Source organism: Engraulis encrasicolus, chromosome 18 (genome assembly GCF_034702125.1).
Source record: "Engraulis encrasicolus isolate BLACKSEA-1 chromosome 18, IST_EnEncr_1.0, whole genome shotgun sequence".
Lineage (NCBI taxonomy): Eukaryota > Metazoa > Chordata > Actinopteri > Clupeiformes > Engraulidae > Engraulis > Engraulis encrasicolus.
The window spans coordinates 21,153,996-21,168,995 of NC_085874.1; the positions used below are offsets into that span (position 1 = coordinate 21,153,996).

General features: G+C 43.5%; 1 protein-coding gene across 1 annotated transcript in view; it reads left to right on the top strand.

The window, feature by feature from the left end:
- nbas (NBAS subunit of NRZ tethering complex) overlaps positions 1 to 15,000 on the top strand; it is a 269,476-nt gene that overhangs the window by 189,462 nt on the left and 65,014 nt on the right. The window contains exons 45-46 of the mRNA XM_063223269.1: positions 154 to 347; positions 5,251 to 5,391. Coding sequence (XP_063079339.1) covers positions 154 to 347; positions 5,251 to 5,391 — 335 coding nt within the window. The remainder of the gene's footprint in view (positions 1 to 153; positions 348 to 5,250; positions 5,392 to 15,000) is intronic.

The following is a 15,000-nucleotide window of genomic DNA, read 5'->3' on the forward strand; positions in this document are numbered from 1 at the left end:
GGTCGATGTCTATTTTTTGTTATTTATTTTATAGACATCCGTGTGGCCCCAAATTCTTTTTCCCTTTTTTATTTATGATTTATTCCTGTTCTGGTTGCACCGGAACATGGCATATTGTGACATAACAGCAGTATTTCTACCCCGTCCCCACAGGGCTGGACTACAGGAAGCTGACTGACGAGTCGTCGGAGCCGCTTCAGGCCCTGGAGCCGGTGCTGAGCAGCCAGAACGTGCTGTCCATCTCCAAGCTGGTGGGCCGCATCCCCCTGGCCTCGGGCGGAAACCTCACCCCCAGCGCCGTGCACCTCGCCTGGCTACGTCGCCTCTTCTGGCAGGGCGACCCCCAGGTAAGGGCCAAGACACAAGACACTGGCGCATTACATGGTGCAAGTGAAAGCCCCATTGGGAACCTCCAACTCCCATTGTCATTGTGGCACAGCACTCCACAGCACACAAGTGAACACTGCACACGACAAAATTGCATTTATGCCACACCCGTGCAAGGGGGCAGCCCTCACTGGCGCCCCAAGGGAGCAGTATGGCGGGACGGTACCATGCTCAGGGTACCTCAGTCATGGAGGAGGATGGGTGAGAGCGCTGGTTAATTACTCCCCCCACCAACCTGGCGGGTCGGGAGTCGAACCGGCAATGTTTGGGCTACAAGTCTGACGCCCTAACAGCTTACCCATGACTGCCCTCGCTTACCCATGACTGCCCTCGCTTACCCATGACTGCCCTCGCTTACCCATGACTGCCCTGGTAATGGCTGAGAATGAGAATTGTGCACAGAAAAATTGTGCACAGGACAATGGCTTGACTGCAGGTTTGGAGTGAGCAGTCCGCACACTTTAAATCATTTTTTTTCCCTTGATTTAAAAAAAATATATTATTATTCCATGGCAGGATTACATTTCGACACTTTGCCTTAAAACAATCTGATGAACAATGCAATACAATACAAAGCCTTTTATTGTCATTATAGACAGTGGTGTAGTGGCATTTTTTAAAGTGGGGGTACGTGATTTGTGAGGTCATCAATTAATTAGTCATCTTATCATGTCAACACCCTTTTTGTATTCAAGCACGGACAGAATTTTTCTTTTAAATCTCACCTCAGGAGAAGTGGGTGCACTGTGTACCCCCTGCGTACCACGCCCACTACACCCCTGATTATAGAGGTTATAATGGCAATTTAAACCTCCCTACGAGGTGCACAGAGTACTTGATAAACGACCACATTCCTGCAAGTGTGCGCTCAGTATTGTGACCGCTTTGGGGAGGAAGCTATCCTTCATTCTGTTGGTTCTGGCTGCTATGGATCTGTAGCACCTGCCGGAGGGCAATAGTGTGAGGAGGTGAAAGCCAGGGTGTGAGGGGTCTTTAATGACACTCCTGGCTCTGCTTAGGCAGCGGGAGTTGGAAATGGTGGTTATAGGAGGCAAGGGGCAGCCTATGATTTTTTTTGTGCTGTGTTGGTCACCCTCTGCAGTCTCTAATTTTATTTTTTCAATACTGAGGAGCGAATTGGCAGGCTTATGATGAGGTCAGAGGGGCGTTGAGAGGATTATGATGAGGTCCAGGTGGGGGGGTTTGTTCAAAACAAGGCTGAGAACCACTGATGTCGAACTACTTACCTCAATTGTAAGTCGCTTTGGTTTAAAAAAAAAAACGGCTCAGACAAAATAAGGAGATTAAGGGTATCACAGTGGGCAGAGAAGACCACATTGTCAGTTTATTTGCTGATGATGTGATCTGCTATTTGAGAGAACCTGACAACTGTCTGCCACAATTGCTTAACTTACTGGGTGTTTTTGGCTCCTACTCTGGATACAAATTAAACTTAGCTAAAACACAAATCTTAACATTCAACTACACACCATCCAAAGAGGTTTTGCAAACAATCAACTGTAACTGGCACTTGAGATCCATGAAATACCTTGGAGTCACAATAACAAAAGACATCGACAGTCTGTACACCGGCAATTATGAGAAAATAAATAACAGTATAAAAGCTGACATGGAAAGATGGAATGTCCTGCCACTGGACTTCAGTTCTCGAATAGCAACGATAAAGATGAATATCCTCCCACGCCTGCTATATCTTTTCCAGGCCTTACCCGTCCCAATTCCAGATAAACAATTCAGAACATGGGACAGATCTATATCCAGATTTATTTGGAACGGACAAAGACCTAGAATTAAGTTCACGACTCTACAGTTAGGGAAACGGGCGGGAGGAATGGCATTACCAAACCTCAAGGAGTACTTCCGCGCATCACAAATCAAACACATAGTAAACTGGTGTGACAAAACCTATATAGCCAAATGGAAGAGTCTAGAACAATTTGTAAATGAAAGGGAAATATCCAGCCTAATTGGTGATGCAGATGAAGCCAAAGGTTTTTATGATCAGATGAGCACTATCACACAGTTCACACTCAAAATGTGGTATGACGTCATACACCAACATAAATTGGAACCAGATCTTAGAGTACTAAGATGGCCAGCATACGACAAAGATTTTACTCCAAACACTCAGGATCAAAGGTTTAAACAATGGATCTCAAGTGGGGTAACAGCATTGTGTACAGTAATTAGAGGGGGGAGGTTCATGAGTTTCCAAGAAATGAAGGACAAGTTTCTTCTGAGTAATCAAGACCACTTCAGATATCTACAACTTAGAGATTACTTTAACAAGGAAGTCAAATCGACCATAGAGTTGGACAAAAACAATGTAATTCATACTATATTAGGGGCCTATATTTTGAAGGGCAAGAGAACAATATCTATTTTATATCAACAATTAATGGCGTGTAAGGGGAACACATTATATGTGAAACACAAATGGGAAAAAGAGTTAGAAATTGATATTTCAGAAGATGACTGGTTACACATATGGCAGACACAGCATACCACTACATCATCACATACATGGAGAGAACATTGTTGGAAGAACATTATTCGTTTCTTTATTACACCCAAACTGACAAGCAAGTATCAATCTACCCCCCAACCCTGTTGGCGAAAATGTGGGGAGATGAATGTGAATCATACACATGTTTTTTGGCTTTGCCCTGGTTTGGTTAAATTTTGGGACGATGTGCATTGTACAATTGTTGCAATACTTGGCTATGATATACCCAAAACATTCGCAGTGTTGTATCTTGGAAATGTTGCAGGAAATATTTTGTGTAAATCTGACAGGTACCTGTTTAAAATCCTGATCGCGGCCAGCAAAAAAACAATTACCAAAAAATGGTACAAGGAAGAACTCCCTAACAAAGAGGGCTGGTTGAAAATTGTTCAGGATATACAGTGCCCTCCATAATTATTGGCACCCCTGGTTGAGATGTGTTAAAAGCCTTAAAATAAATTCAGTGTTTATTGCAGAAGAATACTGTCACACTGAAAATTGTAGGAAAATGTAGCCTTCAACTCAAATGAATTGTAAGAAAATAAAAAAATCCCTGACTGAAAAATAATTATTTTTCATTAAATCACCTGTTCCACAATTATTGGCACCCTTAACAATTCCCAGGAAATAAATATAATTGAAGCATTTCTGTCATTTCTACAGTAGTTTACAAAGTTTACCAGAGTATGTAGGAACATTTAATTAGTAATTCATCACTTCCTGTTTCCCTGGGGTATAAATATGACGTGACACCGAGGCCATTTCTCTTATCCACTCTTAAACATGTGAAAGACAAAGGAACACAGCATACAAGTGAGGCAGATGTGTGTCGACCTTCACAGGTCAGGCAGAGGCTACAAGAAGATTGCCAATCAACTGCATCTGCCCATATCCACTGTGAGGGGAATAATTAAGAAGTTCAAAACAACTGGAACAGTGGTAAACAAGCCTGGACGAGGACCCAAGTTTATTTTGCCACCACGCATAGTGAGGAGGATGGTAAGAGAAATCAAAAGATCTCCAAAGCTCACTGTTACAGAATTACAACAAATGGTAGCATCCTGGGGTCACAAAGTCTCCAAATCAACCATCAGGCGCTGTCTACACGCCAACAAGCTGTTTGGGAGGCATGCACGGAGAAAACCTTTCCTCACTCACAATCATAAACGCAAGCGTCTGGAGTTCGCCAAGCGGTATTGGGGCTTCAACTGGGACCGTGTGCTTTGGTCAGATGAGACCAAGATTGAGCTTTTTGGCAACAAACACTCTAAGTGGGTCTGGCGTACCACGAAAGATGCGCATGCTGAAAAGCACCTCATACCCACTGTGAAGTATGGGGGTGGGTCAGTGATGCTGTGGGGCTGTTTCGCTTCCAAAGGCCCTGGGAACCTTGTTAGGGTGCATGGCATCATGAATGCTTTGAAATACCAGGACATTTTAAATCAAAATCTGTTGCCCTCTGCCCGAAAGCTGAAGCTGGGTCGTCACTGGGTCTTTCAGCAAGACAATGACCCTAAACATATGGCCAAATCTACACAGAAATGGTTCACCAGACACAAAATCAAGCTCCTCCCATGGCCATCTCAGTCCCCTGACCTCAACCCCATTGAGAACCTGTGGGGTGAGCTGAAGAGGAGAGTACAGAGGAGAGGACCCAGGTCTCTGGATGATTTAGAGAGATTCTGCAAAGAGGAATGGCTGAAGATCCCTCTTTCTGTCTTTTCCCATCTTGTGAAACATTATAGGAGAAGATTAGGTGCTGTTTTGTTGGCAAAAGGGGGTTGTACAAAATATTAACACCAGGGGTGCTAATAATTGTGACACACATTATTTGATGTCAAATAATTATTTCTTTATGTGGGATTTTTTCCCCACTGAATAAATGCACTTGTATTGAAGGTTGGATTTTTCTCTTTTTTTCCATTTAGGTCCCATATTATTTAGAAAAAAAATAAAATAATTGGAAGCTAAAAAACACATCTCAACCAGGGGTGCCAATAATTATGGAGGGCACTGTATATGTCATGGAGGACCTGACCCACAGAATAAGACTACAGATGGACTCTTGTGTGAAAAAATGGACAAAGTGGATCATTTACATTGCAGTGACCAATTGAACATTGAATTGGACATTATTCACCAGCTTGAGTCATATCCCAATCCGGACACTTTATAGTTTTTATGTTGTATGTGTGTGTGTGGTTTTTTTTTTTACACCTTGTAATTGTTAAGAAAGAAAAATAAAGTTTAAAAAAAAAAAAAAAGAAAAGNAGCGGCTGCCAAATGCAATGTAGTGTAAGTGATGTACGTGTGTATCCGTTCGTTCGTGCCTTCAGGTGCTGAAGAAGGCTCCGAGTACGGACTCTGAGTTCCTGCACGCCTACGACACCTGTGCCAAGTACCTGGACCGCCTGGTGCCCAACGACGCCGTCTCCTTCCTGGACTTCATCACCTTCTCGCCCCAGGCAGCCAATAAGGTGAGTGTAGGGGGGGGCTAATGTGACTTTCCAGCCAATCAGGTGAGCGTGTAGGCGGGCTAATGTGACTTTCCAGCCAATCAGGTGAGCCAATCAGGTGAGGCTTTAGGTGGGGGGGAATGATGTTTAAGCCAATCAGGTGAGGGTGTAGGCGGAGTTATAATGATGGTTTAAGGCAGTCAGAGTGCAGTCATGAAGCTCGATCGTGATGGCCCAGAGCTGCTTTTGCTGAGCAGCGTGCATGTGCGCTTTGCCATTCGAATTTTCTAACCGGAAAGCATCCTAATGTTGCATTGCGCATGCATTCCGCTTGGTTGGCGGTGGGTGGTTATGAGAAGTTAGAGCCATAAGGAGTGATAGTAGTTTAACGTTACTACAAGTCAGCAATAATTTTGACAGCAAGACAACAGAAAAACAGAACCAAAAATACAATTACACTATTCAGCTGCCCTTCAGTGAAGAAAAGTGTAGACCGGAGACGTTGGTCCAGCAACTATGGTGAGAATATGGTGGGGAGCTGCCTGGAATTACATGAGGAAGTATGGCTCCATCTCTATCCAATCAAGAGAGAGTGTGGGCGGGGCTGTAGAATTTCAAGCCAATCACTTCTCTGCGATGCCTAGCCAATGAGGAGTCAGTGCAGCCATGTTGGCAAGGCTTTATTCCCACCCCCATGCAGAGTGATGCAGCAGATCTGGGTTTTGGCATACATGTGTGTATGCGCACACGCATTGGATATTAAGTGGGTTAGGTGTGTGTGTGTGTGTGTGTGTGTGTGTGTGTGTGTGTGTGTGTGTGTGTGTGTGTGTGTGTGTGTGTGTGTGTGTGTGCGTGCGTGCGTGTGTGCGTGCGTGTGTGCGCTTGTTTGTGCGCTTGTGTGTGCGCGTGTGTCTGTTTGGCAGGGAGCTGGAGTGTTGATGTTGCTGTGCATGCATATTTTGTACTGCACTTTTAATGTGTGTGTGTATGCGTGTGTGTGCGTGTGTGTGTGCGTGTGTGTGTGTGTGTGTGTGTGTGTGTGTGTGTGTGTGTGTGTGTGTGTGTGTGTGTGTGTGTGTGTGTGTGTGTGTGTGTGCACTTGTGTGTAGTGTTGCTGTCGTCAACGAAGACGCGGAGGAAATATCCTCGTCAACAACATTTTTTATCATGTGAAGAAAACCAGACGAGAAGTAAAGAGTATTTTCGTCATGTCAAGAACCAATGCATACCGAACTCAAACGTAAAACGTCACAAATAAAAACTATGCTAAAATGGTTCTCCGTTTTTGTTGACGAGAGGAGAGGCTTTGAAGATGACGAAAAGAAACATTATTGTCATGGTGATGATAAATATTTTGCATGTGACATTGTGACAGCGAGAGCATTTCGCGTTTCTCATTCAGCATTCATTGCTTTCAATAATGGTCTCGTCGTCATTGGCTGCGTGGAATTGGCACTTTCGTCAGGTGATGGAAACGACAGGTTTAAAATCATGGCGTTAGCGTTCAGCTTCTGGAGGCAACTAAGATCGAGAAGCGAAGACGGCTTGATTATTAAAAAAAAACAACAGTAAAACTGCGATGGCCTGCTCTGTAGCACTTGGGCGAAAGAGACGGGGAGATGTCTGGGAACACTTCGAATATCAAGTAGCCGAGGACCTAACTGAATGCCGTGTGGTTATGATTGATGGCGAGAAATGTGGCCACACACTCAAAGGCAAAAACACAACTAACTTGAAGAGGCATCTGAAAAAAATTCATACGGACATCCAGGTAAGTGTAGTCAGTTTCGGACACACCTGCGCGATTAAAAGTAGGCTATCTGTGTAGGCCTAATTCCTTGGAAGCGATGGCCGGTCCGTGTAACGCTTTGCAGTGCTTTGATCCATTTTAAGAATTAATTTGGAAAATATTAAAATTGGGTTCAAAACTTCAATTTTCAATTTTCCAGTGAACTCAGAAAACAGAAAATTGACGTTCAGTTTGTGGAGTAGGCCTATGGCGTGCTCTTATCCAAATAGTTTGTTGGCTTATTGGGTTTGGGTGCTCTTTAGTCCAAGGCATAGTGGCCTACTTCCAGGATCAAAAAATGAGAATAAATTCTCTGACTAAGGCACTCCAAATTAAAATGTCTTTATTGAAATGACGGGTCCTACATGGACATATTAAAAACAAGGCAAACAATATTAAAAGGGACCTTGTTTTTAATATGTCCATGTAGGACCTGTCATTTCAATAAAGACATTTTAATTTGGAGTGCCTTAGTCAGAGAATTTATTCTAATTTTTCGATCCAGAAAATTGACGTTGTTTAATTCATTGTAATTTGTCGGTTGCTTTTGAAAGAGAAAACAACTGAATTTGAAACCAAAGTAAAATGAGTCAATATTTCAATTTTCAATTTCTGCATGGTGGTTGGACTGAATCATTCGCGCGGGGTCCAGGGGATGTAGGAATTGGCTCAAGTAGCGCCAGATGTGTTTTGCCTAAATGAAATGGATGGCAAGTCAGCTTGAGACGTAGGCCTACAGATCTGACAGAATGACTGACTCAGCTGTAGTCGTAGTCAACCTGCAAACTTTTCAATGACCAGCTTTCACCTCCCCTGACAACACGCCAGAGACGAACTCAGAACCCAACTCCGAACTCAGAGGGTAGCACGTTGGGCACGCATAGCCTACTGTAGATCAGTGGTCGGCAACTCCGTTTGCATATGGGCCAACTCCCCTAAGAATTCAGACAATCATATTAGGCCTATGGAAAAACATCAGTTGCTTCACTTGAGCAGACTGTGGGCTACATTGCCGTTATAGCGCTTCAAGCTTAGTTTCCACTGAACTGAAATGACGCGGTCGAGCAATAACGCACTGCGAATTCATGACGCTTGCTTTGTTACACCCGTAGCCTATAGTACATTTCAAGCCTGTCTTATTTCTGTGGAATGTCAAGATAATGTTACAAATAGGCTAATATAAGTCTTGCAGATGCAGATGTTTTGGAATAATCCGGTCACGGATGCTGCAGTGTGGTGCCAACTGAGCAATGAGATCCCATTGGATGGGAAATATCCACGCGTAAAATAAACAATGTGCAACGTTTATGCCTTAATAGCCAATGCAAATTTAGACGGGGCCTTATTAAGAGTAGTCTAGTCAGCGTGGAGTCAATGGGTCTGTGGTGCGCATTAATCAGAGTAGAACTAGGCAGGCATGCATGGTGTGCAAACTATGTGGGTAGCCTATTTTTCTCCCCCTGTCCATGAAATCACTTTCGTCCCAACGGTTGTCGGGGAGGAGGTGAAAGTTTGCAGGTTGGCCTATACAGCTGAGCCAGTTGTTCTGTCAGATCTGTAGCCTACGTCTCAGCTGACTTGCCATCCATTTCATTTGTAGACATTACGCAAAACACATCTGGCGCTACTTGAGCCAATACATCCCCCGGTCCCTGCGCGACGCAGAAATTGAACATTGAAATATTGACTAATTTTACTTTGGTTTCAAATTCACATATTTTCTCTTTCAAAGGCCACCGACAAATTACAATGAAACGAGCACACAACGTCAATTTTCTGTTTTCTGAGTTGTCTGGAAATTTGAAAATTTGAAGTGAATTCCGAAAATGGATCAAAGCACTGCAAAGCGTTACACAGACCAGCCATCGCTTCCAAGGAATTAGGGGGTTGTGCCAACGCTGTTCTGCGTCCATTAGGACCTTTAGCATTTCAATTGCAGTCAGATTGTGCGACCACTGTTGCCAATATGGATTACTTTATTTTTCACAGGCATCCGTTTAATATAGCCTAGGCCTGTATGGGTATATTTTAGGACTGTGGCTAATTAGTCTACGACTCCACACACTAGCGCAACTCTGCCGTCTGCTTCTTCTCCAAATCCTCTTCCTCCGCTGCGGCAACGTCTCATTTCTCATTTCTGGTAGCCCAGGTTATAGTTGTGTCTGTCAGACTCGGTACAGTGAGCCTATCTAAATATAGGCCTATTGGTTTGACGCGCTGCTTCACTGGAGGGTTGTCCCAGACGGAGAAAAAAAGCACGATGGCATTCATTTCGCTGCAGTAGTAAATCTAAATTAAATCATGGGAGAATTTCATTTGTGGAGTTAACATTCTGTTCAAGATGCAGGATACAGGTGTAAATGTTTGTTGATCCGTTTAACTAACTGACAATTGACAGATACCTAGGCCTTGCGTACTTGTAGGTTAGACCATGCTTATGACATTAGAGGTGCAGCACTTGCGTGCAGTTGGCTCCCCACATGTTGAAGATATGAATAGATTTATTTTTTTATTCATTTGTGCGCGATTGTGCAGGCAAAATGAGTGTTTGTGTGAGAAGCTTAGGCCTATTTAAGCTTTTTAACTTTCAATAGGTAAATGACTTGAATGAAATAACAAAGTAACAAACTGTTTGTGCAGAAACATTGTTTACCCACACACCTGCACAAACAATTCGAACCATTTCGAGTAATTTGGTTGCTGATTTGGCGCTGCATTTAGGCCTACAAAAGTACATTTTAAGTAACATAAACGGTTTGTGCAAAACCGTTCATGTTGCCTGCTCAATTGTGCAAAAATGATTCATTTGAATGACAATGGAGTGCTGAGTAATTGTGGTCACCAGATAGCCTGATCTTAAAGGTGCACTGTGTAAGATTTTCAGTTGTTTCTTTCCAGAATTTATGCTACCCATTCACTAATACCTTTTTCATACCAACATCAAATTAAGTATTCATTATGACTACGAAAATTTCACTTTTCTATCCTCTCCATGGTCCGCCCTTTTGAATTTCCTGAAAGACATTTTTAGCTGCAAAGATGACTGTACTTGGGCCATACTAGAAAATATCAGTTTAGTAAACTGTCATGAAAAGATCAAATTTGGCAATAGGCAACCCAGTTTCAATGAGCAACATAGTTGCAGTACCTCTTTTGACCATTTCCTGCACAGTGCACCTTTTTAAGAAGGTTTGTGCAGAAATGCTCATTTTGCCTGTGCTATCATGTAGGCCTACAAACGATGCAGAAACAAATAACAAAAAAATGCTTTTATGCATAATATTCAACATATCTGGTGCCAACTTCACAATAGTTTTGCAGGTGTGAGGGTGTGGGGCTATAACAGAAATGTCTAAATGTAGGCCTATGTGAAATAATCCACTTGGCACAGACATCCTGCTGTCTTCAGGCTTACATTAAGCGCAAAATGTGTAACTTAAAATATAGTCACATTAATACCGGTTTAATTTGAAATGATATAAGTAGCCTATATTGTGAAACATTATTATGAGCAGTAGACCTTTCTGACTGGACCCCCCCCCTCCCCCTCTATTCTAGATTCCAGAACGGACACCACAGAAACCCAAGAGAAAGCCCAGCAGCATTCAAATGTATAACGAAAACGCCCCTGAACAACGTTGTAAAGAGCAGGCAATTGCCCAATGGATTGGCCGTACTGGCCTGCCAGCAAGAATTGTCGAAGATGAAGAATTCATTCAGATGATGGGAAGTATGGACAAAAAATTCAATGTGCCTAAAAGACAAAAAATTCTGAATCTCATTGAAAACATGTATATAGAAGAGAAGGGAAAGATCAAACGAAGCCTTTCCCAAGCGCGCAGGGTTACCACGGGCCTGGACATCTGGACCAAGAAGGGGCTCACTGCCTCTTTCCTGGGTGTCAGTGCATGCTACTTCAATCCTGAAAGCAATAAGGCTGAACACAAACTTCTTAGCTTGAAAGAACTGGCACATCCACATACGGGGGAAGCAATTGGTGCGCTGGTGGAGGAGTCTATGGCGGAATGGGGCATCCAAAGAGACAAGATAATTACAACCATCACTGATAACGGCAGCAACATGGTGGCTTCATTTCGCAGTGAAGCCACCGGAACATCTGACTGTTCCGAGGACGAGCACAGCGAGGACCCCAATGACTATGATGTGGAAGGAGAGGATGAGAGGTCAGTCTGTGTATGAAGTGTATTCATTAGCCTTCACGAAACTATGCAGTTAGTTTTTCAGTCACTTAATATGAATTAAAAGAAATTTCATATCAAGTACAAGCATTTTGAGCTACTGTATTTAATATAATGTCTTGTACTTAAGAAGTTGATGGCGCATAATAAATGGTCTGTGAACCTACTAATATAATGTTTTGTGTTTTTATGCTTGCAGAAGAGATTATGGGGCCATTCAAAGGACACCCTGCGCTGTACACACCCTCCAGCTTGTAGTAAATATGATTCAGAAGGAGGCACCAATAAGAAGATTGCTGGACAAAGTCAGGCACATGGTTAACAAATTCAGAAAATCCTCTGTTGCCACAGAACGCCTTCTCCACAAATGCAACCTTGTATTAGTGAAAGACTGCCCGACCCGATGGTCAAGCTGCTTCGCCATGCTCAAGCGCTGCCTGGAGGTGAAGGAACACGTCATTCATGTTGCAGAGGCCATGGGGTGGGGCACCCTACAACCCAATGAGTGGCAGAGAATGGGTCTGCTTCATGACCTCCTTCTGCCATTTGCAGAACACACAAAGTCCCTTGAAAGTGACACCCAGTCCCTTTCCCTCATTGTGCCAGCACTGCTGGACCTGAAACAGCACCTGTCAGAGTTCTCCATTACACATGGCAGAAGCTACAAGGATGCTGCTACTTTGGCCCAAAAGATGCTGTCAAGTATGGATCAACGATTTGGTGTGTTCCTTGATTCAACTGCTGAAAACTTCTCACCACTTCCAGCAGCAGCTTGCTTTTTGGACCCATTTGTAGCTGAAGGTCTTGTAGAAAGCGAAGAGGGTGAATTTCAGAGTCTCTTGCGAAAAGCAGAGGATTACATCTCTTTTCTTGCTCCACCAAGTCTGCCTGAAGAACAAGTGACCGATGATGAGCAAGTGGCACCAGAAGTACCCTCAGCAAAACGTAGACGATTTAAATATTTTAGCTCAAAACGTCCAGTAAGGCCCAAGACACCCAAACCATTGAGTATTCGGCAGGAGCTTTTAAAATACAGGGCATTACTGTCAGAGTCCTTCCACACTGGTGATGGTGATGAGGTTGAGGAGTCTGGCATTGAGTATTGGTTAACCAGGTGTTGCTCCACAGCATTCCCAAACCTGAAACCACTGGCTTTAGATCTCCTTGCAATGCCGGCATCTCAGGCCTTCACAGAGAGAGTCTTCAGCGTTACTGGTTATCTGTCGTGTGGCCGTAGAAACAGGGCCAGGAAAATTTTAGAACAGAGTGCATTCTTAAAGGTGAACAAACCTAAGTAGGTATTGCGTACAGTATGTTTGTGATTGCATATGTAACGGAGGCTAACTAGCAGAGTTGGTGTAGAACGTTGGTAAAATCTCTTCATACAGTGCCGATGCTGTCGGGCCGGAAGACTAGTCTCTTGGCCCAGCTGTATCGTACTGTGTCTCTCATTGCCGGACCGTTGTAGTTGACGAGATGGCCCGTTCGATCCCTGAGGGGGGTGAACAGGTGCAAGATGATCTGCTTCACAGTGGTGCCACTAACCCGGGATGGGAGCGAGGTTTAAGGAGGAGAGTGTAACGGAGGCTAACTAGCAGAGATGGCGTGGAACGTTGGTAAAACCTCCCTCCCAAAGCCTCAGACAGTGCCGATGGACCGGAAGACTAGTCTCTTGGCCCAGCGTTATCGTACTGTGGCTCCCATTGCCGGACCGTTGTAGTTGACGAGGTTGCACGTTCGATCCCCGAGGGGGGTTAATAGGTGCAAGATGACCTCTGTCATGTGACTGAGGTCATCTTGCACCTGTTCACCCCCCTCGGGGATCGAACGTGCAACCTCGTCAACTACAACGGTCCGGTAATGGGAGCCACAGTACGATGCAACCTTGTATTAGTGAAAGACTGCCTGACCCAATTAGTGGCAGAGAATGGGCCATTTGCAGAACACACAAAGTCCCTTGAAAGTGACACCCAGTCCCTTTCCCTCATTGTGCAAGCACTGCTGGACCTGAATCAGCACCTGTCAGAGTTCTCCATTACACATGGCAGAAGCTACAAGGATGCTGCTACTTTGGCCCAAAAGATGAGGTCAAGTATGGATCAACGACTTGGTGTGTTCCTTGATTCAACAGCTGAAAACTTCTCACCACTTCCAGCAGCAGCTTGCTTTTTGGACCCATATGTAGCTGAAGGTCTTGTAGAAAGCGAGGAGGGTGAATTTCAGAGTCTCTTGCGAAAAGCAGAGGATTACATCACTTTTCTTGCTCCACCGCTGGGCCAAGAGACTAGTCTTCCGGCCCATCGGCACTGTCTGAGGCTTTGGGAGGGAGGTTTACCAATGTTCCACGCCATCTCTGCTAGTTAGCCTCCGTTACACTCTCCCCCTTAAACCTCTCTCCTATCCGGGTCATCTTGCACCTGTTAACCCACCTTTGGGATCGAACCTGCTACCTCGTCAACTACACCGGTCCGGCAATGGGAGACACAGTACGATGCCACTGGGCCAAGAGACCAGTCTTTCGGCTCAACGGCATAGACACTGAATGACTCTTTCGGAGGGAGGTTTTACCAACGTTCCACACCAACTCTGCTAGTTAGCCTCCGTTACACATACATGCATACATGCAAACACATACATGTTTTTTTTTTTGAGAATCTGACTACTCTTTTGCTTACTGTTGTGCTAGTATATGAGGGATCGGGTAGAATTTAGAGGCTATGACCCTATGCTGTTCCATTTATTTTTGAACAGGATTTACAGCTGATGTGTTGTTTTTTTTGGGGGGGGGGGGGGCAGCAGTCTTTCAAGTTTCACTGTGGGGAGTGGATACCCCTTTTGTTTTTTTTTTTTTGTTTGTTTTTATTTTTTTGAGTTGGATTTAGAAACTAAAGAAATTGCACAATTTTTTTCAATTCAGAATATGATCTTAATTTCACCTTGATAAAGCATTTTGTTTATTTTCCTTTTTGAGTTGATGTTTGTGGTGTGTTTTGATGGAATAAAGAGAATTCATTCAAACTGTAGCACTTTCTATTTTTGCATTAGGTGTTCAGTATTAACGAGTGTACTGTATGAGGTATCTTTAAATGGGTTGGTTTTGTCTCTTACATTGTGCACTTTTACCTCATGTCTGGGTTAAAGAGAATCACATCACAGAGAAGACCAAAGTGTGAATTGTGTTGACTAAAATGTCTTCTTATTTTTGTTTGCTGACTAAAACTACATTGTGTTGACTAAAAGTAGACTTAAATGTCTTCATATTTTTGTTTGCTGACTAAAATTACATTATGTTGACTAAAAGTAGACTTAAATGTCTTCTTATTTTTGTTTGCTGACTAAAACTACATTGTGTTGACTAAAAGTAGACTTAAATGTCTTCATATTTTTGTTTGCTGACTAAAATTACTCTAAGACTAGACTGAAATGGGTCATGGATGACACTGACATGAATGTGACTAAATGCATGGACTTAAAAGTAGACTAAAACTTGACTAAAATTAAGGAATTTGGTGATTTGACTAAAACTGTCAAGGACTAAAATGACAACTTGATGCAAAGACTTGACTAGACTAGGACTAAAACTAAAATATGCAGCCAAAAGCAACACTACTTGTGTGTGTATGCGTGTGTGTGTGTGCACTT